Raw genomic sequence first — 26,969 nt, 5'->3', positions numbered from 1 at the left:
ACAGCTACAGATGTAGCACAGTCTCTGGTCCAAAATTGCCTGATGCACTGGAGCCTCCGATTCCAACACTGTTTTGACGTGCCTCATTAGAAAGCTCCTTCCAAGTTCTGGTGGTCCAAATCCCAGGGTTAACATTGTGGCTCTTCCTCCTCCCAGGCATCAAATCCTACATCCTCTGTGTGTTGAAAACAGGTCCCCCACCTGCACCGTCTCCCACTCGAACCCGTTCTCACCGAAGACCTCAACCCCACTGGATGTCCCTCCATCCCTCAGCTCTCCTTCTCTCCTACAACGTGCAGACTTTTAAGCCGCAAGCTTGGCAGAAGGTCGTGGGTTCAAGTCCCACTCCAGAGCCTTGAGCACAAATATCTAGGCTGACACTCCAATGCAGTACCGAGGGAGTGCTGCACTGTCAGAGGTGCCGTCTTTCAGATGAGAGTTAAACCGAGACCCTCTCAGGTGGACGTAAATGATTCCATGGCACTATTTCGAAGAAGAGCAGGGGAGTTATCCCCGGTGTCCTGGGCCAATATTTATCCCTCAATCAACATCACTAAAACAGATTATCTGGTCATTATCACATTGCTGTTTGTGGGAGCTTGCTGTACATAAATTGGCTGCTGCATTTCCTACATTACAACAGTGACTACAGTTCAAAAAGTACTTTGTTGACTATAAAGAGCTTTGGGATGTCCGGTGGTCATGAAAGGCGCTATATAAATGCAAGTCATTTTTTTCTTTTTGGCGTCACCGATCTTCCGTGTTATCTTCTCTCGTTATTTGACCTTGCTGATGACCTACATTGTAGGCTCTGCCCCTTCACCCATATTTCCCAATCTAAAAACAACAGAGGTGTTACTATATTGCAAAGGCAGTGCTTGGAGAGGTCAGACCATCAAATCCAAAGTATTTCTTAAATCAGGGTCGCAACCTGTGACTAAATGAACCACCAGACTGATGGAGTGCAGCCATTACCTTGTCCTTCGTGCAGCTGGAGCTGCTGCTATGAATACTGAGTGGAGTATTTTTGAAGAAATGTTTCCAGGCTGTCTCAGGCTGCTAGTTCAGAACCTGGTTGAACTTCAACGCTCAGTTTAGAGGGTAACCGAGGACAAGAGTCTGGGGCACTTATAACGATTAAGGAAACCCATAAAGAGTGTTTATACTCACCCTGCAATATCCATGGGAGTGTTCATACTCACCCTGCAATATCCATAGGAGTGTTTATACTCACCCTGCAACATCCGTGGGAGTGTTTATACACACCCTGCAATATCCATGGGAGTGTTTATACTCACCCTGCAATATCCGTGGGAGTGTTTATACACACCCTGCAATATCCATGGGAGTGTTTATACTCACCCTGCAATATCCATGGGAGTGTTTATACTCACCCTGCAATATCCATGGGAGTGTTTATACTCACCCTGCAATATCCATGGGAGTGTTTATACTCACCCTGCAATATCCATGGGAGTGTTTATACTCACCCTGCAATATCCATAGGAGTGTTTATACTCACCCTGCAATATCCATAGGAGTGTTTATACTCACCCTGCAATATCCATGGGAGTGTTTATACTCACCCTGCAATATCCATGGGAGTGTTTATACTCACCCTGCAATATCCATGGGAGTGTTTATACCCACCCTGCAATATCCATAGGAGTGTTTATACTCACCCTGCAATATCCATGGGAGTGTTTATACTCACCCTGCAATATCCATGGGAGTGTTTATACTCACCCTGCAATATCCATGGGAGTGTTTATACACACCCTGCAATATCCATGGGAGTGTTTATACTCACCCTGCAATATCCATGGGAGTGTTTATACTCACCCTGCAATATCCATGGGAGTGTTTATACTCACCCTGCAATATCCATGGGAGTGTTTATACTCACCCTGCAATATCCATGGGAGTGTTTATACTCACCCTGCAATATCCATGGGAGTGTTTATACACACCCTGCAATATCCATGGGAGTGTTTATACTCACCCTGCAATATCCATGGGAGTGTTTATACTCACCCTGCAATATCCATGGGAGTGTTTATACTCACCCTGCAATATCCATGGGAGTGTTTATACTCACCCTGCAATATCCATAGGAGTGTTTATACTCACCCTGCAATATCCATGGGAGTGTTTATACTCACCCTGCAATATCCATAGGAGTGTTTATACTCACCCTGCAATATCCATGGGAGTGTTTATACTCACCCTGCAATATCCATAGGAGTGTTTATACACACCCTGCAATATCCGTGGGAGTGTTTATACTCACCCTGCAATATCCATGGGAGTGTTTATACTCACCCTGCAATATCCATAGGAGTGTTTATACTCACCCTGCAATATCCATAGGAGTGTTTATACTCACCCTGCAATATCCATAGGAGTGTTTATACTCACCCTGCAATATCCATGGGAGTGTTTATACTCACCCTGCAATATCTGTGGGAGTGTTTATACTCACCCTGCAATATCCATAGGAGTGTTTATACTCACCCTGCAATATCCATGGGAGTGTTTATACTCACCCTGCAATATCCATAGGAGTGTTTATACTCACCCTGCAATATCCATGGGAGTGTTTATACTCACCCTGCAATATCCATAGGAGTGTTTATACTCACCCTGCAATATCCATAGGAGTGTTTATACTCACCCTGCAATATCCATAGGAGTGTTTATACTCACCCTGCAATATCCATGGGAGTGTTTATACTCACCCTGCAATATCCATAGGAGTGTTTATACTCACCCTGCAATATCCATAGGAGTGTTTATACTCACCCTGCAATATCCATAGGAGTGTTTATACTCACCCTGCAATGCAATATCCATAGGAGTGTTTATACTCACCCTGCAATATCCATGGGAGTGTTTATACTCACCCTGCAATATCCATAGGAGTGTTTATACACACCCTGCAATATCCATGGGAGTGTTTATACTCACCCTGCAATATCCATAGGAGTGTTTATACTCACCCTGCAATATCCATGGGAGTGTTTATACTCACCCTGCAATATCCATGGGAGTGTTTATACTCACCCTGCAATATCCATGGGAGTGTTTATACTCACCCTGCAATATCCATGGGAGTGTTTATACTCACCCTGCAATATCCATGGGAGTGTTTATACTCACCCTGCAATATCCATGGGAGTGTTTATACTCACCCTGCAATATCCATGGGAGTGTTTATACTCACCCTGCAATATCCATGGGAGTGTTTATACTCACCCTGCAATATCCATGGGAGTGTTTATACTCACCCTGCAATATCCATGGGAGTGTTTATACTCACCCTGCAATATCCATGGGAGTGTTTATACTCACCCTGCAATATCCATAGGAGTGTTTATACTCACCCTGCAATATCCATGGGAGTGTTTATACTCACCCTGCAATATCCATGGGAGTGTTTATACTCACCCTGCAATATCCATAGGAGTGTTTATACTCACCCTGCAATATCCATGGGAGTGTTTATACACACCCTGCAATATCCATGGGAGTGTTTATACTCACCCTGCAATATCCATGGGAGTGTTTATACTCACCCTGCAATATCCATAGGATTGTTTATACTCACCCTGCAATATCCATAGGAGTGTTTATACTCACCCTGCAATATCCATAGGAGTGTTTATACACACCCTGCAATATCCGTGGGAGTGTTTATACTCACCCTGCAATATCCGTGGGAGTGTTTATACACACCCTGCAATATCTGTGGGAGTGTTTATACACACCCTGCAATATCCATAGGAGTGTTTATACTCACCCTGCAATATCCATAGGAGTGTTTATACTCACCCTGCAATATCCATGGGAGTGTTTATACTCACCCTGCAATATCCATGGGAGTGTTTATACACACCCTGCAATATCCATGGGAGTGTTTATACTCACCCTGCAATATCCATGGGAGTGTTTATACTCACCCTGCAATATCCGTGGGAGTGTTTATACACACCCTGCAATATCCATGGGAGTGTTTATACTCACCCTGCAATATCCATGGGAGTGTTTATACTCACCCTGCAATATCCATAGGAGTGTTTATACTCACCCTGCAATATCCATGGGAGTGTTTATACTCACCCTGCAATATCCATAGGAGTGTTTATACTCACCCTGCAATATCCATGGGAGTGTTTATACACACCCTGCAATATCCATGGGAGTGTTTATACTCACCCTGCAATATCCATGGGAGTGTTTATACTCACCCTGCAATATCCATAGGAGTGTTTATACTCACCCTGCAATATCCATAGGAGTGTTTATACTCACCCTGCAATATCCATGGGAGTGTTTATACTCACCCTGCAATATCCATAGGAGTGTTTATACACACCCTGCAATATCCGTGGGAGTGTTTATACTCACCCTGCAATATCCGTGGGAGTGTTTATACACACCCTGCAATATCTGTGGGAGTGTTTATAGTCACCCTGCAATATCCATGGGAGTGTTTATACTCACCCTGCAATATCCATAGGAGTGTTTATACTCACCCTGCAATATCCATGGGAGTGTTTATACTCACCCTGCAATATCCATAGGAGTGTTTATACTCACCCTGCAATATCCATGGGAGTGTTTATACACACCCTGCAATATCCATGGGAGTGTTTATACTCACCCTGCAATATCCATGGGAGTGTTTATACTCACCCTGCAATATCCATAGGAGTGTTTATACTCACCCTGCAATATCCATAGGAGTGTTTATACTCACCCTGCAATATCCATGGGAGTGTTTATACTCACCCTGCAATATCCATAGGAGTGTTTATACACACCCTGCAATATCCGTGGGAGTGTTTATACTCACCCTGCAATATCCGTGGGAGTGTTTATACACACCCTGCAATATCTGTGGGAGTGTTTATACACACCCTGCAATATCCATAGGAGTGTTTATACTCACCCTGCAATATCCATAGGAGTGTTTATACTCACCCTGCAATATCCATGGGAGTGTTTATACTCACCCTGCAATATCCATGGGAGTGTTTATACTCACCCTGCAATATCCATGGGAGTGTTTATACTCACCCTGCAATATCCATGGGAGTGTTTATACTCACCCTGCAATATCCATGGGAGTGTTTATACTCACCCTGCAATATCCATAGGAGTGTTTATACTCACCCTGCAATATCCATGGGAGTGTTTATACACACCCTGCAATATCCATGGGAGTGTTTATACTCACCCTGCAATATCCATGGGAGTGTTTATACTCACCCTGCAATATCCATGGGAGTGTTTATACTCACCCTGCAATATCCATGGGAGTGTTTATACACACCCTGCAATATCTGTGGGAGTGTTTATACACACCCTGCAATATCCATAGGAGTGTTTATACTCACCCTGCAATATCCGTGGGAGTGTTTATACTCACCCTGCAATATCCGTGGGAGTGTTTATACTCACCCTGCAATATCCGTGGGAGTGTTTATACTCACCCTGCAATATCCGTGGGAGTGTTTATACTCACCCTGCAATATCCATAGGAGTGTTTATACTCACCCTGCAATATCCATAGGAGTGTTTATACTCACCCTGCAATATCCATGGGAGTGTTTATACTCACCCTGCAATATCCATGGGAGTGTTTATACTCATCCCACAATGCAACAACAACTTGTATTTATATAGCACCTTTAACATAGTAGAACATCCCAAGGCGCTCCTATATTGCAGGGTGAGTATAATCAGGCAGTAATTTGACACTGAGCCAAAGATGGAGGCATTAGCTAGTATCAGTAATGGTGAGCATGAAACTACCAGATTGTTGTAAAAACCCATCTGATTCACTAATGTTTTTTAGGGAAGGAAATCTGCCGTCCTTACCCAGCATGACATATCTGTGACTCCAGACCCACTCTTAATTGCCCCCTGAAATGGCCTAGCAAGCCACTCAGTTTTACCAAACCGCTACGACAAACAATAATAAGAGTAACGCGATAGCAAAATACTGCAGATGCTGGAAATCCGAAATGACAACAGAAAATGCTGGAAAAACTCAGCAGGCCAGGCAACATCTGTGGAGAGAGAAATAGAGTCAACGTTTCGGGTCGAAGACCCTTCTACAGAACTGAGAAAAAAAGGCAGGAAATGAAAAGATTAAAAGGCAGTTTGGGGGCAGGGAAATGGGGGAGGAGGTGAAAGAGACATTAAGAGATATTCAAGGTGAGACGAGATAGTAATAGGACAGGTAAAGAAACAGACAATGGCTCGAGATGAAGTGTGAAACGCGCCGGCAGAGTGAGAGACAGCTGCCGTGTGGGAGAGAGAGAAACAAGGAAAAGGCACAAACCAAAAGTGTGAATAAAAAATATAAAAATATAATAGGGGCCGAGGTTATGATCTGAAGTTGTTGAACTCGATATCGAGTCCGGAAGGCTGTAAAGTGCCTAATCAGAAGATGAGGTGCTGTTCCTCGAGTTTACGGTGAGCTTCATTGGAACAATGCAAGAGGCCGCAGACGGTGAGGTCCGAGTGGGAATGGAGCGGAGAATTGAAATTACAGGCGACCGGAAGCTCGGGGTCACCCTTACGGACTGAACGGAGGTGTTCCGCAAAGCGGTCACCCAATCTGCATTTGGTCTCCCCAATGTAGAAGAGACCACAATAATAAGAGTAAAATAGGACAGACCACCCGGCATTGACCTAGGCACCGGGTTCGGACGTGACAAACACACACCCAGCCCAGTCGGCTCTGCAAAGTCCTCCTCACTAATATCTAGGGACTTGTGCCAAAATTGGGAGCGCTGTCCCACTGGCTAGTCAAGCAACAGCCTGGCAAAATCATACTCACAGAATCATACCTTTCATCAACGTTCCAGACTCCCCCATCATCATCCCTGGGTATGTCCTGTCCCACTAGCAGGACAGACCCACCAGAGGTGGTGGCACTGTGGTATACAGTCGGGAGGGAGTGGCCCTGGGAGTCCTCAACATTGACTCCGAACCCCATGAACTCTCAGGGCATCAGGTCAAACATGGGCAAGGAAACCTCCTGCCACCCTCGCTCAGTTGATTAATCAGTACTCCTTCACCACTTGGAAGAAGCATTGAGGGCAGCAAGGGCACAGAATGTACTCTGGGTGGGGGACTTCAATGTCCATCACCAAAAGTGGTTCAGTAGCACCACTACTGACCGAGCTGACCGAGTCCTGAAGGGCGAGAGAACCAACACGAGTTTAAAACCTACTTGATCTCGTCCTCACCAATCTACATGTCGCAGATATATCTGTCCATGACAGTATTGATAGGAGTGACCACCGGACAGTCCTTGTGGCGACGAAGTCCCATTGTCACACTGAGGACATCCTCTATCATGTTTGTGGCACTACTACCATGCTAAATGGGATAGATCCAGAACAGATCAAACAGCTCAAAAGTGGGCATCAGTGAGGTGCTGTGGGCCATCAGCGGCAACAGAATTGTATCCACCACAATCTGTAACCATTACCATCAAGCCAGGGGACCCACCCTGGTTCAATTAAGAGTGTTGAAGAGCATGCCAGGAGCAGCACTAGGCATACCTAAAAGTGGGGTGCCAATCTGGCTAAGCCACAACACAGGGCTGCATGCATGCTAAACAGCCAAAGCAGCATGCTATAGACAGAGCTAAGCGAGCCCGTAAGTAAAGGATCAGATCAAAGCTCTGCACTCCTGCCACAACCAGTCGTGAATGGTGGTGGACAATTAAACAACTAACGGGAGGAGGAGGAGGCTCCATGAATATCCCCATCCTTAATGATGGTGGAGCCCAGCACATGAGTGCAAAAGACAAGGCTGAACCATTTGCAACCATCTTCAGCCAGAAGTGCCGAGTGGATGATCCCTCTCGGCCTCCTCCTTAAGTCCCCACCATCACAGAGGCCAGTCTTCAGCCAATTTGATTCACTCCAAGTGATATCAAGAAATGGCTGAGCGCACTGGATATAGCAAAGGCTATGGGCCCCGACAACATCCTGGCTGTAGTGCTGAGGACTTGTGCTCCAGAACTAGCCGCGCCGCTAGCCAAGCTGTTCCAGTACAGCTACAAAACTGGTATCTACCTAACAAAGAGGAAAATTGCCCAGGTATGTCCTGTCCACAAAAAGGGCAAATCCAATCTGGCCAATTACTGCCCCATCAGTCTACTCTTAATCATCAACAAAGTGATGGAAGGTGTCGTCGACAGTGCTATCAAGTGGCACTTACTCAGCTCCAGACCTCATTACAGCCTTGGTCCAAACATGGACAAAGGAACTGAATTCCAGAGGTGAGGTGAGAGTGACTGCCCTTGACATCAAGGCAGCATTTGACCGAGTGTGGCATCAAGGGGCCCTAGTAAAACTGAAGTCAATGGGAATCAGGGGGAAAACTCTACACTGGCTGGAGTCATACCTAGCACAAAGGAAGATGGTTGTGATTGTTGGAGGCCAATCATCTCAGCCCCAGATATCGCTGCAGGAGTTTCTCAGGGCAGTGTCCTAGGCCCAACCATCTTCAGCTGCTTCATCGATGACCTTCCCTCTAACATAAGGTCATAAGTGGGGATGTTCGCTGATGACTGCAGTGTTCAGTTCCATTCGCAATTCCTCAGATAATGAAGCAGTCTGTGCCGTCATTCAGCAAGACCTAGACAACATTCAGGCTTGGGCTGATAGTTACCAAATAATATTCGCGCCACACAAGTGCCAGGCAATGACTATCTCCAACAAGCGAGAGTCTAACCACCTCCCCATGACATTCAATGGTATTACCATCGCCGAATCCCACGCTATCAACATCCTGGGGGTCACCATTGACCAGAAACTTAACTGGACCAGCCACATAAATACAGTGGCAACAAGAGCAGGTCAGAGGCTGGGTATTCTGTGACGAGTGTCTCACCTCCTGACTCCACAAAGCCTTTCCACCAACTAAAAGGCGCAAGTCAGGAATGTGATGGAATACTCTCCACTTGCCTGGATGAGTGCAGCTCCAACAGCACTCAAGACGCTCGGCACCATCCAGGACAAAGCAGCCCGCTGTATTGACACCCAATCCACCACCTTAATCATTCACTCCCTCCACCGTGGCTGCAGTGTGTACCATCTATAAGATGCACTTCAGCATCTCGTCAAGGCTTCTTCGACAGCACCTCCCAAACCAGCGATCTCTACCACCTAGAAGGACAAGGGCAGCAGGCGCATGGGAACACCATCACCTCCAAGTTCCCCTCAAGTTACACACCATCCTGACTTGGAAATATATCGCTGTTCCTTCATCGTCGCTGGGTCAAAATCCTAGAACTCCCTCCCTAACAGCACTGTGGGAGTACCTTCACCACACGGACTGCAGCGGTTCAAGAAGGCGGCTCACCAAGGGCAATTAGGGATGGGCAATAAATGCTGGCCTTGCCAGCGACGCGCACATCCCATGAATGGAAAAAACAGGACAGGTGACCAAAAGCTCAGTCAAAGAGGTATGTTTTAATGTACATTTTAAAGGAGGAGAGGTAGGGAGGCAGAGTGATTTGGCAAGGGAATTCCAGAGCTTAGGGCCCAGAGAGCTGGAGGCGTGGCTGCCAATGGTGGGCGATGGGAGTGGGGGATAGACAAGAGGCCAAAGTGGGAGGAACGCAGAGTCAACATCCCGCTCAGAGCGTTTATAAGCAGCTTTAACCGACTGAAGGTATTTATAACCCCACCTCTAAATGCTGTAGTAGTGTAGCGGTTATGGTACTGGACTAGCAACCCAAAAGTCATGAATTCAAATTCCACTCATGGTAAATTGTGAAACTGAATTTGTTAAATCTGTTAATTAGTGAGCTAGCACCAGAAAAGAAAATGACAATTAAAACTGCCAGACTGGTCTAAAAACCTAACTGGTTCATCAATACTCTTCAGCAAATGGATCTTGCCAGCCCTACACTGTCTGGGCTAGATGTGACTCCAATCCCACACCATAAGGTTGACTTTTAATGGATGGAGGTTGATAAATTTTTGTTGGGTAAAGATATCATGGGATATGGAGCTAAGGCGGGTAAATGGAACTGAGGCACATATCAGTCATAATCTAACTGAATGGCGGAGCAGGCCTGAGGGGCTGAATGGCCTCTTCCTGTTCTTAGATTCCCTCCTGGCAATAAATAATTACCAGTTTTGCCCACATCCCAAGAACAAATTTAAAGAAAAACTCTCTGGGATAATCACACATCTCAAACAGTCCTGGTTGGAGTATTTCGTGTCCCTCTTCCCCCACCTTCCAAATCATTGCCGAACACAGCTACCCCTCCCCCTCCTTACCCACAAGCCCTGACTGGCAGTGTTCAGCCCAGCAGCAATAATATAAAACAATGTAAATATAAAACAAGATTCAAGGTCAGATGCCCTTGTAAACTCAGACAGGGCGAGGCACTTCAAACTGTAACACTAGAGAGCTGGAACAATGCCCTGAGCAAAACGCCTATGACCAGCTACAGCGTGTACAATCCACAGCGAACAACAGCATATAAAGTCAGACAGCAAAGCCCTGGATCGGAGCTAGGGTTGACCATCCTCCCGGATTGTCCTGGGGTCTCCAGGAATTAAAGATTGATCTCCTGGACACTGCTGTGAGCAAATCCTGGGAGAACAATCATCGGGGCGTTAAAAATATCGAGCATTATTTTTGCACACAGCAAGGTCCCATAAACAACAATGGGATAAATGACCGGTTAATCTATTTCAGTGATGTTGGTTGAGGGATAAATATTGGCCAGGACTCCCCTGCTCTTCTTCAAAATAGTGTCATGGGATCTTTTACATCGACCTGAGAGAACAGGTGAGGGCCTCGGTTTAAAGTCTCACCCGACAGTGCCGCACTCACTCAGTGCTGAGTGTCGGCCTGGACTATGTGCCCAAGTCTCTGAGTGGGGCTTGAACCCAAAACCTTCTGAGGTGAGAGTGCTACCCACTGAGCCACGGCTGACACCTTCAGCGGAGCTACTGTTCCTTTGGTTGGTGTTGACATTTAAAGTCTCAAAAAGCCGTTTATTTTCTCTCATTTTTCAGGAAGAAAGAAAAACACCTCCGCCTCCACCAGCCTCCTCCCTCTCTCTCCCTCAGTTGTCATTAAAGTTTGCCTCGGTTTTCTCAAAAGCCCTGGCTGTTATTGGCGACTGCCACAGAAAGGATCTTCTTTCAGGGTAACAGGAGAAGTCAATTTAAACACTTCAGCCGTTGGCGCAATTGGTGTTCAATGAAACTGTGGTGGCCCCAATGTTGCTAGGAGACAATGCTTCCTTCACACCCGCTTCTCCAACCCCTTCCCCCCTCCCCACCCCACCGCCAGTAAAACATAATCCTTTTTTTAAGGTGAAAATGAGGTTGTTTAAGATCTACAGGGCCATATTCGGATTTGATCTATTGACTAATCCAAGAAGAGAAGAAATGACCGAACCCCTTTACCTTGTGTGATTGTGCATTTGATATCATCGCTCATGTCCAGATCTCTATGGTGGTGATGTTCTCTAAAGCCCAGGAGATAATGCAGGGGACTTCAAGGAGTCAGCCATGGCTCAGTTGGTAGCACTGAGTCTGAAGGTTGTGGTTTCGTGTCCCACTCTGGAGACTTGAAAACATAATCCAGGTCGACACTCCCAGTGCAGTACTGAGGGAGAGCTGGGCTGTTGGAGGTGCCGTCTTTCAGATGAGATGTTAATCCTTGTGACCCAGAGGTGAGCGTGCTACCACTGAGCCCTGGCTGGCACTCAAATTCTAAGGGGAATTCCCATTGGTAAACCCAATATTGTGGATGTAACAAAAAAACAAATGCAGTACTAGAACCCTTGCCACAAAGCCTCCTGGCCAACTAAGTGGAAATAGGAAAGAACGAAAAAAACCAAGAAAAATTGTTAATACAGGTAGTCCCAATATGCTCCAAATTCTACTATAGGGCTCTTTAAATACACTTCCGTAAATAGCACACCCTAGTAGTCCTGAGTGCCCATTGTATATGGGCAGATAAGATGACTGAGGACATTGCACGGGCACATTTTATGGACTTCTAAATGAGGTCATCAGGGCCCAATTTTAATATAATGGTAGGAGATTTTGGCACCAGTACAAAACATGACCTGAAGATTGGATGGAGAGTTAAATATGAGGAAATCTAACGTAACAGATCTCCACCGATTTTTCCTGATTGGTTATGCCCACTTCATGCCTGTTAAATGATTGTTTCCAAAATCCTTTTCTTAGATTGTAACGGGCCCTTTTTGTCACAGAGTGAATCTAGTCAATAGGATAACAAGGGATGAAACCTTCTGGTCATGTGGAGACTATGGTGTGTGTCAGAGCTTGCTGAGATTAATGAAGCTGTATAAAACGTCGAGAAAGAACCAAGTACCAATCACAGTCAAGACGAACCCCAAATCCTCCCTCACTTCATATCAGCACCACACTGAGGAACCACTTAGATTCCTACAGCCTTGCCCTCTCTCCACTTCCCTTGCCTCATTCTCTCCTAGCAGTCCTCCTTGTATATTTCCAATCTCTCCCATCCCCACCATGGCAGACTTCTCAGCTCCTTCTTTCCCAATATCACACAGCTCTATCTTTCGCCCTTCCCTCTGGCCGCGAATTTAATTCTGAAGGCGGGATGGGGGCGGGTCAGCTGGTTTCCGGGTTCCGGTCCTGCTCCCAGCTGGCTCCGCTCTGCAGGCGTGATTTTCCCTTGATTGGCCTTGTTAAGCCCACCACCGGCCAATTAACAGGAAGCAGGTCTGATGACGTCATTTGATGACGCGTCATCTGCCGGTTTCCTTAAAGGGACCATACACAATTTTATTTTGACAGTTGTTCTGTCAGTGTTTGACAGCATTGAGGTGCTGAAAACACTGACAATCACTGCACAAAGGTGAACACTTGCACCCAGGCTCTCCAATGACTCCCTTCAAATGCTTATGGAGGGAGTCATGGCACGCAGGGAGGTTCTCTTCCCTTCCAAGGGCGGAAGAGACCTCCCCAGGGCACCAACTTACCTGCACCTCCACCCAACCCCCTCTATCTACTTTAACACTTCCCCATCTCACTAGCAACCCCTCACACTCACCCTCATCCTACTCCAAGCATACCAACTAACAACACACAAAGGTAGGCATTTGAGAGGTTTAGCCAATGTCCATGTGAAGTTTCTGGTAATGTGTTGTCATACATTATTGGACAGATCTGAGCACACATTGTGAAGTGTCTTACTGAGTTCCAGTGATTGTTCAATCATAACTTCCCCCCCCACCCCCGCTATAATGATGTGTGTGCATGGAATGGCTTGGACATTAAAGGGATGCTTCATGGTGCTGGTGTGGGATGGTGTCAACCTGGCGCATCATGTGGCAGCCAGGGTTTACAGCATCAAGTGAAGAAAATCTGGCCATGGTGATGCCTCCCAGCCAGCAATTTTTGTCAGGGGCTGATGTCCTGTGTCCAGTGCAGCATCAGGTGGGTGAGGAGGAGGTTGGCGCTCCTGGTGCTGGTGTCATGGCTGGTTGTGGTGCTGCCATGGCTGCTCTTCCTCCGAATCTGACGACCAGGATGACAGGATATAAATGGTCCCCGTCCCGTTGCTATAGATTTCAGTTGAGGTAAGAAGTTTGCAAGCGCACACTCAAAGTGGCCTGAAATTATTCCAGTCAGGTCACACTGCAGGTGGGTGTCAGCTTGAACAGTCACAAGGTCAGTAGATTCGCAAAATCTTATCCTAAACCTCCAACAACAAAGGTGTTGCATTTGAATGTCAGCCATATTACAGGAGCTCTTTTAAATGACGACAGTAGGGACAGGGTCACTGGCAAGGCTTGGAAGCTAAGCAGAGCCAGGCCTGGTTAGTACCTGGAGGGGTGACCATCAGGGAAGACCAGGTGCAGAAGGTCACGGAAGGAGCCCCGAGGAGGGGCGGTTGGTGAGAAGGTCACGGAAGGAGCCCCGGGAGGGGTGGCTGGTGAGCAGGCCCGGGCGTTGGGCTGAAGATTGTCGGACAGGAGGAATGGTGGAAATGGAATGGCGGCGCGCACAGACGCAGCGACTTTGCTTCTCCCAGGACGGTGCTATTTACGTTTAATGTTAATGTTATTTGTACTGGACTCATGGGAGCTTGCAAGATCACATTTCGTTGTTCATGTACTTGTGCATTGTACAATGACAATAAAGTTGAATTATTATTATTATTATCATGTCCTCCAGCAACTCGTCTCCTTGCAACTGGCCTGTTTCTGACAAGACGGGAAACAGGAGCCAGAAGCACGAAAATGGGAAACCACTATAAAAATAGGATTATCAAGGCAGTTAACAGGCAGTTAACTGCCTTAACTAGCTGTCCCACCGGTTCCCATTGGGTCAGTTTGGGAGCGGCTGACCCAACAATCATGAAAATCGCGTGGGGGCGGGATGGAGGTGGGTTGGGTGTCTGAAGCCATTTTTTTCCAATTTTTCGCTGCCAACCCGCCTCCACACCCGCCTCCTCAGAGCTATTAAAATCAAGCCCTCTGAGTCAGAAGGTTGTGGGTTCAAGTCTCACTCCAGAGACTTGAGCCAATAATCCAGGCTGACACTCCAGTACAGCACTGAGGGACTGCTACACTGTCAGAGGTGTCCTCTTTTGGATGAGACATTAAACCGAGGCGTCTGTCTTCTCAGGTGGATGTAAAACATCCCCTGACCCTATTTCAAAGAAGAAAAGGGGAGTTCTCCCCGGTGTCCTGGCCAATATTTATCCTTCAACCAACATCACTAAAACAGATGATCTGGTATTTATCATATTGTTGTTTGTGGCAGCTTGCTGTGCTCAAATTAGCTTCCATGTTTCCTACATTGCAACAGTGACTACACTTCAAAAAGTACTTCATTGGCTGTAAAGCACTTTGGGACGTCCTGTGGTCATGAAATGCGTGATATAAAAGCAAGTTCTTTCTTTCATATCATAACTCATTTTATCTCTTTCTCTCCCTCTCTCCCCATCAAAACAGCTAATTTTCTCTCTCCATCTTCCCCCGACTTGTGCCATACAGTTATCTGTGCATGACCGTTCTATCTCTGTCTATCTCCCCCAGCGACATATAGCTCAGTTCCCCCATCTTACAACTCTGACCCTGCCGGTCTCTCTCTCTCCCCTATGTCACAACAGCTCATTTTTCCTATCCTCCCCCAAGCATTATACGATTATCGGTCTCTCTTGCAGTGTGAAGATCCGCTCCCTCTCCTTCAGCTTCTCATAGCTTTCTCTTCACCCTGTCTCTGGCTCACATCCCCCACGTCAGAACACTTCAGCAATCTTTCCTCCCGTATCATTCAGCTCTGACCGTTCCTGCTTCTCTCTAGCCGCACTGAGCCCTCTCGTTACAGCCGCGTACAATTCATCCAGCAAAGGAGCCTCCTCTTTCATCCTCAATAACTGAGTCTCTAAGGGGGAATTTTAACCCCCAAGGACGAGTGGGAAGGTAAAATTTTTTAAATTCTCAGCCTGAACCCAACCCACCCACTTACTTCAAGTTTTAAAGAAGGAGGGTCGGGGGGGGGGGGGGGGTGGGGGCGAATGACTAACCTGCTGGAAGGAGGCGGGTCGATTGCCTAAAATCTTTAAAGAGGCTGCGTGCCTCAATTTTAACAGCATTTTCATTTTTAATGCATGGAGGATGAGTTTCCCGGGCCTCAGGAACCCCGGCAGGTAAAAGGAGGCAGGGAGGGCCGGATCCATGAGGTAAGTGCCTTTACAGCACTGCTTGTGGGCCAGGAGGAGCAGGAGTGTTTCCCCCCCCGGCCCAACAAGCTAACCTGTACACAACTGGACCCCACGATCGGCCGCCCCCCACTCCCCGCAATGTCCAAATTGTCATCCCCCCTCCCCGCCCCCCCACCCCCCCGCGATATCAAACTTACCCGACATCTGCTCCCCAGCTGATTTCCTGCCCGGCAGCCTGTCAATCTGGCTGGCTGCCGGGTGGGAAACCTGTTCAAAACATTGAAAAGCCCTGCTGTTAAATTTGGCAGCACGTGCGGGAAACCTATACTTCCAGATCCAGCCGCAAATCCTGCCACCCCCACCCCCCCACTCCCCCGCTCTCTTCCCGGCTCCAAGTAAATATTGGGGTCAATAATTTACTGCGGCTACCTCTGTAACCTCCCTTTCTCTGTAACCTCCTCCAGCCCTACAACCCTCCGAGATCTCTGCGCTCCTCCAATTCTTGAGCATCCCCGATTTTAATCATCCCACCATTGGCGGCCGTGCCTTCAGCTGCCTTGGCCCGAAGCTCTGGAATTCCCTCCCTAAACCTCTTCACCTCTCTATCCTCCTTTAAGATGCTCCTTAAAACCTACCTCTTCCTGTCCTAATGTCTCCTTATGTGGTTCGGTGTCATTTTTTGTTGTTGATAACGCTCCTGTGAAGCGCCTCGGGACGTTATACTACATTAAAAATGCTACTTAAATGCAATTTGCTGTTGTTGTAGTAGCCCAACGATTTCAGTACTAGGGCCTTGAAGTACATAACCACAGTGTACTAGACTTTCCACTCCTAACAAGGAGATGTGTTACCAAAGATTGAGTGCCGACCTACGCTTTTCATCTGTCTTTATTACGCTTTATTGCCGTTTAAGTCTCACTGAGCTCAACATTGAAAATATATCTTTGTGGGAACTAGGTCGCAGTCTCCTTACGTTGGCAGGGAGTGACAGAGCTGGGAGATTAGTGCTCTTTGACTGGATATCAATAGCCTGACTGATTTTTTTTCTCCAACGCTCCTGTCCCGATACTGAACACCCTCACCTCATGTCACAGGAAGTCTCATTCTGATCATTTTTAGGCTTTTTCTTGGGCAAGAAAGGCTGTCAGAATAGCAAGCAACAAAGGGTCTGAAGTAAATGTCTTGAATTATTTGAAGGCTCTTTATTGGCAAGTCTTCGTGGAGATCATATTACTGAATATTAGACCAATTACTTATCCAGTACTCGCCTTTGATAGAGAAATTCCCTGAAACACGGCTTAGTCCATAGTTGGGAGTTTGCTCATTTGTTGTCTGGCTGTTAGGACACTGGTAACCATGGTGATTTTGTTTTCCTGAACACAGTTTATGGAAAGGCTAACATGCTCAATAAAATGTCCTTGTCTATTGGAAGGGAGCTGGAATTAATTCCCTTCCTGCTCCTCCAATCTCAGTCACAAGGTTGAATCCCTTTTCTTACTAATATATATATTTTTATAAATTGCCCTTTCATCGGTGTATTTTGCCATTTTGCAGCTAGTCAGAGCACTGCACCAGGAGTGGAGTGGGCAGGCCGTGGGGATGGAAGGAAAAATAAAATCAGGATAAAAAAGAATCCAGGCCATTAGAAGACTTGCATTTCAAGCGCGCATTTCACGACCTCAGGACGTCCCAATGCGCTTTACAGCCAATGAAGTACTTTCGAAATGTAGGCCGGAATTTTGCCAGGGCTGAGAGGACGGGGTTGGAGGCAGGTCAGCTGTGAAACGTGAAATGATTGACAGCAGCCCACTGTGAACCCGCCTCCACGCTAGTCTCCCAGGTGTCGGGTCTGTCAGCGCTGAAAAGACCCGACACCAAGCGGCGGGGGAGGTAAGTTAGATCATTAGCTGGATTGTTAAGAGGCAATTAAGCATTATTTTAAGCTCACCTTTAGATTTTTAGTGGTCACCAACAGCTTTCCCGCTGCTCGGGGTTCACGTCAGGTAAGGAGGTCGGGTGTTGTGTCAACATGGGATGATTTACTAACTTGACAGCTACAAATGGTCTATAAAAGCTCCCATTTCAGAGGTCTGTAAGCTGCTGCTTACTGCATTTGGAAGACAGATTGAGCTTTATGCAGCTTGCAAGTGTTTGGAGCAAACTCTGTATCCACTGTCACCTCATTGGAACAATCTCTCTTACCATTGACAGATCGCTTCTGTCATCTCAACCTCACCTGCCATCTATTCCATCAGCATCGCTGCCCTTGAAACTATCTCACCTTGGTCCTCAGACTCCCACCATGATCAGCCCCAACACCAGCAGCACCAACAATAACACCAACCTTCTCCGCAATCAACTGATGCTGCACCCGACCACATTGCTGCCCGGGATGCCAGGGATGGCCTCACCATGGCCATATTTACTTCACTTGATGCTGCACATCCTGGCTGCCACATGATGCGCCAGGACGGCATCACCCCACACCAACACCATAAAGCATCCCTACAATGCCCAAGCCCATACCTTTCACACCCATCGCCATTGCGGCGGTGGGGGAGGCGAATGTTATGTCTCACCATTCACTGCAACTCACTAAGCCACTTCCAAAGGTGCACACAAATCTGTCCAAGAACGCAAAGTGTTGAAAAAAAAGATTTCAATGTTTAACAGCACATTAACAGAAACTTCACATAAACATTGGCTAAAACACCTAAGTGCCTACCCTTGTGTGTTGTTAGTTGGTATGCTTGAACTTGGATGAGGGTGAGTGTGAGGGGTGGCTAGTGAGATGGGGAAGTGATAATGTAGATGGAGAGGGATGGGTGGAGGTGAAAGGTAAGTTGGTGTGAGTAAGGATGTGTAGGAGTAGGGTAGGGAAGGCAGAGTGATATGAATATGATGAGGTTGAGTGTGGCTTGGCAGTAACGTTTTGTGATCTACTGAGATCATTGAAAGGTTTGCGCCACTGCAGCCTGGTCCTCCTGACGACATCCCTGCTTGTGCCCTCCTGTGCAATGTGCAACCAGGCAGCGTTGATCTCCTGGGCAGGTGTCTTCTGCCCAATGGAAGGGAAGAGGACCTCCCTGCGTGCTGTGATATGGAGGCATATGGAGGGAGTCATGGGAGAGCCTGGGTGCAGCCGTGCACCTTTGTGCAGTGCTTGTCAGTGTTTGCAGCACCTCAATGCTGTAGAACATTGACAGCACAAATGTCAAAATCAATTTGGACATGGCCCCTTTAAGGAAACCGGACGATGACGTGTCATCAAATTATGTCATCAGAAACGCTTTCTTTTAATTGGCCGGGAACCTCGCTGGGCGGGCTTAACGAGACCAATCATCGTAAAATCACTTCAACAGAGTGGGGTGGAGCTGCCTCGGTCGGCGAAATCGCAGCCATAGTCACTGTTGTAATGTGGGAAACGCAGCAGCCAATCATCGCACAGCAAGCTCCCACAAACAACAATGTGATAATGACCAGATAATCTGTTTTAGTGATGTTGGTTGAGGGATGAATATTAGCCAGGACACTAGGGAGAACTCCCCTGCTCTTTGGAATAGTGCTGTGGGATGTTTTACATCCTGAGAGGGCCGATGGGGCCTCAGTTTAATGTCTCATCCGAAAGACAGCACCTCCGACAGCACAGTACTCCCTCAGTACTGCACGGGAGTTGGCCTGGATTGTCTACTCAAGTCTAGGGAGTGGGACCTGAACCCACAACCGACTGACTCAAGAGGCGAGTGTGGCACCACTGAGCCACAGCTGACTCGATCATATTAGTTAATGTTAGCTGGTGTTTAAGCAACCATGTGGAGGACTCTGTCCATTGACCACCTGGGTGAAGAAGGCTTCAGTCCAAACAGGCCCTTCCTTGGGGATGAATAAACTTTGACCCAGACAGGGCAGCCCCCAGGGTTGAAGGAGACCTCGGCCCAGACAGACCTATTCTGCCACTTAAGGGAGGCCCTGGTATGCACACAACCTGGCTAAAGGGAGGTTTGGCCCAGGAATGCCCATCCTCCTTGTGACCTAATGAGACAGGAAGATAGCAACAGGAAATAAATGGAAATATAGAGATTTTAAATAGATTTGAAACAGGCAATGAATAAGTAGGGATAACTGGATAATTACAAAGACCCAAAGTGATAGATACAAAGATCCCAAGTCTTCAGGAATTTAAACTTATTTGTCTCCTTACATGATGACGATTCCCCTGACATAAAAAACAACTTAACATCACAGAAAAAAGGCTAAAAACTGATGGAAGTTTCTTGCTTCCATATCGTGTTCTGAAGAAGATGACGACCAAATTGAGATCATAACAATTTCTAAACATGCTGCTACCTGCACCAAGACCCAGTGAAATAACAAGGCAAGTCAGTCAGCAATACATTAGCAAGTTTTTTTTTTCTAGTGGTGAGGTGAGAGAAAGTGTTTATTAGCAAAGCCTCCCGCTCACATGGCAGTTTGCTAACAATGCAGATTGGAGTGTGTCTCAAGGAAGTAATTGTCCAAATTTAGCTAGGCCCCACACTGCCAGTTGGGGCCACCACTGGCCAATGTATAGCGGATAATTACAGGAAGCTCTGGCCTAGCAAAGATTTCCCGAATTTATCTTGAGGTTGAGGTGATGTTGATAAATCACTCGCCTCCTCTGGTATCAGCTCTGAGATTGGTTATACCTCGTTCTTAAGGAGCTTGACAGGGTTAATGCTGGGAAAATGTTTCCCCTGGCTGGGGAGTCTAGAACACGGGGTCACCGTCACAGTATAAGGAGTTGGCCATTTAGGACTGAGATGAGGATAAATTTCTTCACTCAGAGGGTGGTGAATCTTTGGAATTCTCTACCCCAGAGAGCTGTGGATGCTCAGTTGTTGAGTATATTCAAGACAGAGGTCGATAGATTGTTGGGAACGAAGGGAATTAAGGGATATGGGGATAGTGCGGGAAGCTGGAGTTGAGGTAGAAGATCAGCCATGATCTTGCTGAATGGCGGAGCAGGCTTGAAGGGCCAAATGGCCTACTCCTGCTCCTAATTCTTATGTTCTTATGTAACATGCTGAAGCCAGGGTGGCAGCCCATTTATTTTGTTTAAATTCAGGATGGCAGAGAATCACAGGTAATGGGCCAGAATTTATTGGAGCCGGCGAACGAGCGGCACCTGCCGTTTGTTATACTTGCCCGTGCTCGTTTAATTTCCATGAAACCTTGCACTACAAACTGCTGTAAATGGGAGGTGGCAATGGCGCGGCGCCCTCTACAGGGTATCTGGGACTTGTGTGATCCAACCAACCAACCAGATTAACGGATTGAGGATTGACCAGCGTAGCGTCTGAACCAGGAAGTGTCAGTTAGAATAGTGACTCCAATGTCAAATCCAGTACAGAAAGCGAAATAAAGAGAGGGAGAGAAAGTTTGGATTAAGAGAGAGAGAAAAAAGAGGCAGAAAGAATTAATTTTTTCAATTACAGCAATTAAAAGCTGAAGGAATGCGATAGTTAATTCTCAGTGCCAGAGAGGTTGTTTGGCAGTAATTAAGAGTTAGCCTGCCGTTAAAAAGGGTACCTAGACTGAAATGGACAAGCCCTAACTTCCTGTAGCGAGTCTAGTCCGTATCCACAGTGCAAGTACAGGAACTTCACGCTGTTCAATGCATTTGAACGGCGAGCCAGACAGTGAGATGCTGTTTTCGGGAAGCTAACGACAGAGCGGTACATCCGCCCTCGCCTGAAGTTGCTGTGTGACTTGCGCATAAATAATGGTGGGCGCCGTTAGCCTCACCGTTATTTCGAGAGTAAATTCTGGCCCAATATGTTTCCTGACTGGTATCATGAAATTGATTGTGCGGCGACTACAGCCTCAAGCAGCCAATGCAACATAAACCAAAGATAGTACACCCGAGAGTGATCTGGCAACGCCTTTTCACATCAAATATCACAGTCAGATCAAGAGCGTCAGAGATAAATTACAGAGAAACCCATTATTCTGGGGATTAAGTTAAATGGTCCTTTTCGCCCACAGTCTCTGATTAGAGACTGAACTCCACCAACACCTACTCCCCACCACCCAAATTACAGACACCTGATATATGAAAGGGGTAGCGCTCGCTCTCTTCTGCACTGTGCAGTAATTAAGCATGTTCAGATACCCACAGCGTAGGAAGTTATTCCTCCCACAGCATCAGCCCAATCTCCCAGCAAGGTGCAGTTAGGACCTTGCCCATCTTCATCCATACCCCAACTGATCAAATTCAGTTCAAACCCTCAAAAGTAACCCTTCAGGATGCTCAGGAATCACCGTGCCTCCTTGTCAATTGTGACCCTCTTACCCTCAATATATCCCACTGTCAGTCACTGTTACACTGTATATCCCACTGTCAGTCACTGTTACACTGTATATCCCACTGTCAGTCGCTGTTACACTGTATATCCCACTGTCAGTCGCTGTTACACCGTATATCCGTCAGTCACTGTTACACTGTATATCCCACTGTCAGTCGCTGTTACTGTATATCCCACTGTCAGTCGCTGTTACACTGTATATCCCACTGTCAGTCACTGTTACACTGTCAGTCACTGTTACACTGTATATCCCACTGTCAGTCACTGTTACACTGTATATCCCACTGTCAGTCAGTTACACTGTATATTCCACTGTCAGTCGCTATTACACTGTATATCCCAGTCAGTCGCTGTTACACTGTATATCCCACTGCCACTCACTGTTACACTGTATATCTCACTGTCAGTCACTGTTACACTGTATATTCCAGTCAGTCGCTGTTACACTGTATATCCCACTGTCAGTCACTGTTACACTGTATATCCCACTGTCAGTCGCTGTTACACTGTATATCCCACTGTCAGTCGCTGTTACACTGTATATCCCACTGTCAGTCACTGTTACACTGTATATCCCACTGTCACTCACTGTTACACTGTATATCCCATTGTCAGTCACTGTTACACTGTATATCCCACTGTCAGTCGCTGTTACACTGTATATCCCACTGTCAGTCGCTGTTACACTGTATATCCCACTGTCAGTTGCTGTTACACTGTATATCCCACTGTCAGTCGCTGTTACACTGTATATCTCACTGTCAGTTCTCCGTTATCCCCTGATTAACTCACCAGCAATTAATTATCAGGGGACCCTGAGATATACAGAGGGTGTTAAGGTCAACATCCAGTTAATCCATCAGATCCTCTTGATTCAATGGAAACGAACACTGCTCCATTACACTCACTGACTGCCCTCTATTACCCTCTGTGTAACTCACTGACTGCCCTCTATTACCCTCTGTGTATCTCACTGACTGCCCTCTATTACCCTCTGTGTAACTCACTGACTGCCCTCTATTACCCTCTGTGTATCTCACTGACTGCCCTCTATTATCCTCTGTGTATCTCAATGACTGCCCTCTATTACCCTCTGTGTAACTCACTGACTGCCCTCTATTACCCTCTGTGTAACTCACTGACTGCCCTCTATTACCCTCTGTGTAACTCACTGACTGCCCTCTATTACCCTCTGTGTAACTCACTGACTGCCCTCTATTACCCTCTGTGTAACTCACTGACTGCCCTCTATTACCCTCTGTGTAACTCACTGACTGCCCTCTATTACCCTCTGTGTAACTCACTGACTGCCCTCTATTACCCTCTGTGTATCTCACTGACTGCCCTTTATTACTCTGTGTAACTCACTGACTGCCCTCTATTACCCTCTGTGTAACTCACTGACTGCCCTCTATTACCCTCTGTGTATCTCACTGACTGCCCTTTATTACTCTGTGTAACTCACTGACTGCCCTCTATTACCCTCTGTGTAACTCACTGACTGCCCTCTATTACCCTCTGTGTATCTCACTGACTGCCCTCTATTACCCTCTGTGTAACTCACTGACTGCTCTCTATTACCCTCTGTGTAACTCACTGACTGCCCTCTATTACCCTCTGTGTAACTCACTGACTGCTCTCTATTACCCTCTGTGTAACTCACTGACTGCCCTCTATTACTCTGTGTAACTCACTGACTGCCCTCTATTACCCTCTGTGTAACTCACTGACTGCCCTCTATTACTCTGTGTAACTCACTGACTGCCCTCTATTACCCTCTGTGTAACTCACTGACTGCCCTCTATTACCCTCTGTGTAACTCACTGACTGCCCTCTATTACCCTCTGTGTATCTCAGTGACTGCCCTCTATTACCCTCTGTGTAACTCACTGACTGCCCTCTATTACCCTCTGTGTAACTCACTGACTGCCCTCTATTACTCTGTGTAACTCACTGACTGCCCTCTATTACCCTCTGTGTAACTCACTGACTGCCCTCTATTACCCTCTGTGTAACTCACTGACTGCCCTCTATTACCCTCTGTGTATCTCAGTGACTGCCCTCTATTACCCTCTGTGTAACTCACTGACTGCCCTCTATTACCCTCTGTGTATCTCACTGACTGCCCTCTATTACCCTCTGTGTAACTCACTGACTGCCCTCTATTACCCTCTGTGTAACTCACTGACTGCCCTCTATTGCCCTCAGTGTATCTCAGTGACTGCCCTCTATTGCCCTCTGTGTATCTCAGACTGCCCTCTATTGCCCTCAGTGTATCTCAATGACTGCCCTCTATTGCCCTCAGTGTATCTCACTGACTGCCCTCTATTGCCCTCAGTGTATCTCACTGACTGCCCTCTATTGCCCTCAGTGTATCTCACTGACTGCCCTCTATTGCCCTGTGTATCTCACTGACTGCCCTCTATTGCCCTCAGTGTATCTCACTGACTGCCCTCTATTGCCCTCAGTGTATCTCACTGACTGCCCTCTATTGCCCTCAGTGTATCTCACTGACGGCCCTCTATTACCCTCAGTGTATCTCACTGACTGCCCTCTATTACCCTCAGTGTATCTCACTGACGGCCCTCTATTACCCTCTGTGTATCTCACTGACGGCCCTCTATTACCCTCAGTGTATCTCACTGACTGCCCTCTATTACCCTCAGTGTATCTCACTGACGGCCCTCTATTGCCCTCCGTGTATCTCAGTGACTGCCCTCTATTGCCCTCAGTGTATCTCACTGACGGCCCTCTATTACCCTCTGTGTATCTCACTGACGGCCCTCTATTACCCTCAGTGTATCTCACTGACTGCCCTCTATTACCCTCAGTGTATCTCACTGACGGCCCTCTATTGCCCTCCGTGTATCTCAGTGACTGCCCTCTATTGCCCTCAGTGTATCTCACTGACGGCCCTCTATTACCCTCTGTGTATCTCACTGACGGCCCTCTATTACCCTCAGTGTATCTCACTGACTGCCCTCTATTACCCTCAGTGTATCTCAGTGCCTGCCCTCTATTGCCCTCAGTGTATCTCAGTGCCATGGTCTGTTACCTGTAATCATTCCCCCAGAAACAGGCTGGTGAACAGCTCGGTTATGGCACTGACCTCTGCACCCTGTAAATAACTTCTGCAAACAGGTTATGGTTAAGCTGAGAGTTTAGGAATCTGGCACTTAGTGTGGGAACGGTGGGAGAGATGAATCTGCTTACCATTTTCTGCATGTTAGCCGCAGGGGGCTGAACCTTGCTCCTGAGACGGTTGTGGTGGGCCAGGATGGCAAAGCGTTCTTTGGGCGCCAACTCTGCAAGGAGAAGGTGATAAAAGTGTAAAAATGCAAATGCCTGGCCTGACGCTCTCCATGGCAACGGAATGTGTCTCAAAGGTCCAATTCTGTGCAATGGATTTGCAGCAGACATTGGAGATTAACAGGACTCCTCTATTTATCAATTTTAAACACTTTAAAAAAAAACAATCTCTGGAAACTTCTAGGTGCAATTCGACCCCATTTGCAAGATCTGATCCTAAAATTAGTCACCCTTCACTTTGGATAAGATGTCATCAGAGGTTGAAGCCAGTCTGCTCACAAGAAGATCAGATGAAAGTTTTTGCAACCTGCAAACTTTCATCTAAAGTTTTTATCTGAGAAAAAAAATAATTTTATTATTAACTGTAACCCTCTGGGAACAGGAGCAGGCCATTACTAATTGGTGCAGAGTTTTAAATCAAATGCAAATCGTCCCAATGCTTGTACTGTGCGCAGGGACTTCGAGAGAGCCCCAGTCCCCTTACCTTTCAGATCCCAGCTGAAGGTCCCTTTCCCCGGCGCTGTATCCGCCTCTCCCGTGGCAGCTGCCACCATCAGGCTGGCCAGGAGGATCGATAGCACAGCCGGTCCTTTCATCTGGATCTGAGCGGTGATCAGAGGAGAAAGTCCGGTACTGGGTTCACTTGCTGCCGTCTTACACCGTGTGTCTCCCTCTACTGAGGCGGTGCAGCAAGGAGCGGAGAGCAAGCGAGAGAGAGAGAGAGAGAGAGCAAAGGAACAGAGAATGCAACCCCGTCTCCACAGCCAGGGACAGCTACACACTGCATGCATCGCGCAGTAACTGCATCCAGGGACAGCTACACTCTGCATGCACCGTGCAGTAACTGCATCCAGGGACAGCTACACTCTGCATGCACCGTGCAGTAACTGCATCCAGGGACAGCTACATACTGCATGCACCATGCAGTAACTGCATCCAGGGACAGCTACACTCTGCATGCACTGTGCAGTAACTGCATCCAGGGACAGCTACACTCTGCATGCACCATGCAGTAACTGCATCCAGGGACAGCTACATACTGCATGCACCGTGCAGTAACTGCATCCAGGGACAGCTACACTCTGCATGCACCATGCAGTAACTGCATCCAGGGACAGCTACACACTGCATGCACCATGCAGTAACTGCATCCAGGGACAGCTACACTCTGCATGCACCGTGCAGTAACTGCATCCAGGGACAGCTACACTCTGCATGCATCGTGCAGTAATTGCATCCAGAGACAGCTACACTCTGCATGCACCGTGCAGTAACTGCATCCAGGGACAGCTACACTCTGCATGCATCGTGCAGTAATTGCATCCAGAGACAGCTACACACTGCATGCATTGTGCAGTAACTACATCCAGGGACAGCTACATTCTGCATGCACCGTGCAGTAACTGCATCCAGGGACAGCTACATTCTGCTTGCACTGTGCAGTAACTGCATCCAGGGACAGCTACACTCTGCATGCACCATGCAGTAACTGCATCCAGGGACAGCTACACTCTGCATGCACCGTGCAGTAACTGCATCCAGGGACAGCTACACACTGCATGCACCATGCAGTAACTGTATCCAGGGACT

General features: G+C 47.2%; 1 protein-coding gene across 1 annotated transcript in view; it reads right to left on the bottom strand.

The window, feature by feature from the left end:
• LOC147109574 (C-type lectin domain family 18 member A-like) overlaps positions 1-26,234 on the bottom strand; it is a 116,004-nt gene extending 89,770 nt beyond the window's left edge. Inside the window, exons 1-2 of the mRNA XM_086003630.1 lie at positions 25,864-26,234; positions 25,284-25,375 (exon numbers count right to left, since the gene is read on the bottom strand). Coding sequence (XP_085859756.1) covers positions 25,284-25,375; positions 25,864-26,209 — 438 coding nt within the window. The 5' untranslated portion in view covers positions 26,210-26,234. The remainder of the gene's footprint in view (positions 1-25,283; positions 25,376-25,863) is intronic.
• Between the last annotated feature and the right edge of the window lie 735 nt (positions 26,235-26,969).

The sequence above is a fragment of the Somniosus microcephalus genome, chromosome 12 (assembly GCF_052327205.1).
Source record: "Somniosus microcephalus isolate GS21.2 chromosome 12, FLI_Smic_1.0, whole genome shotgun sequence".
Taxonomy (NCBI): domain Eukaryota; kingdom Metazoa; phylum Chordata; class Chondrichthyes; order Squaliformes; family Somniosidae; genus Somniosus; species Somniosus microcephalus.
This window is presented reverse-complemented; position numbering and strand designations above follow the sequence as displayed.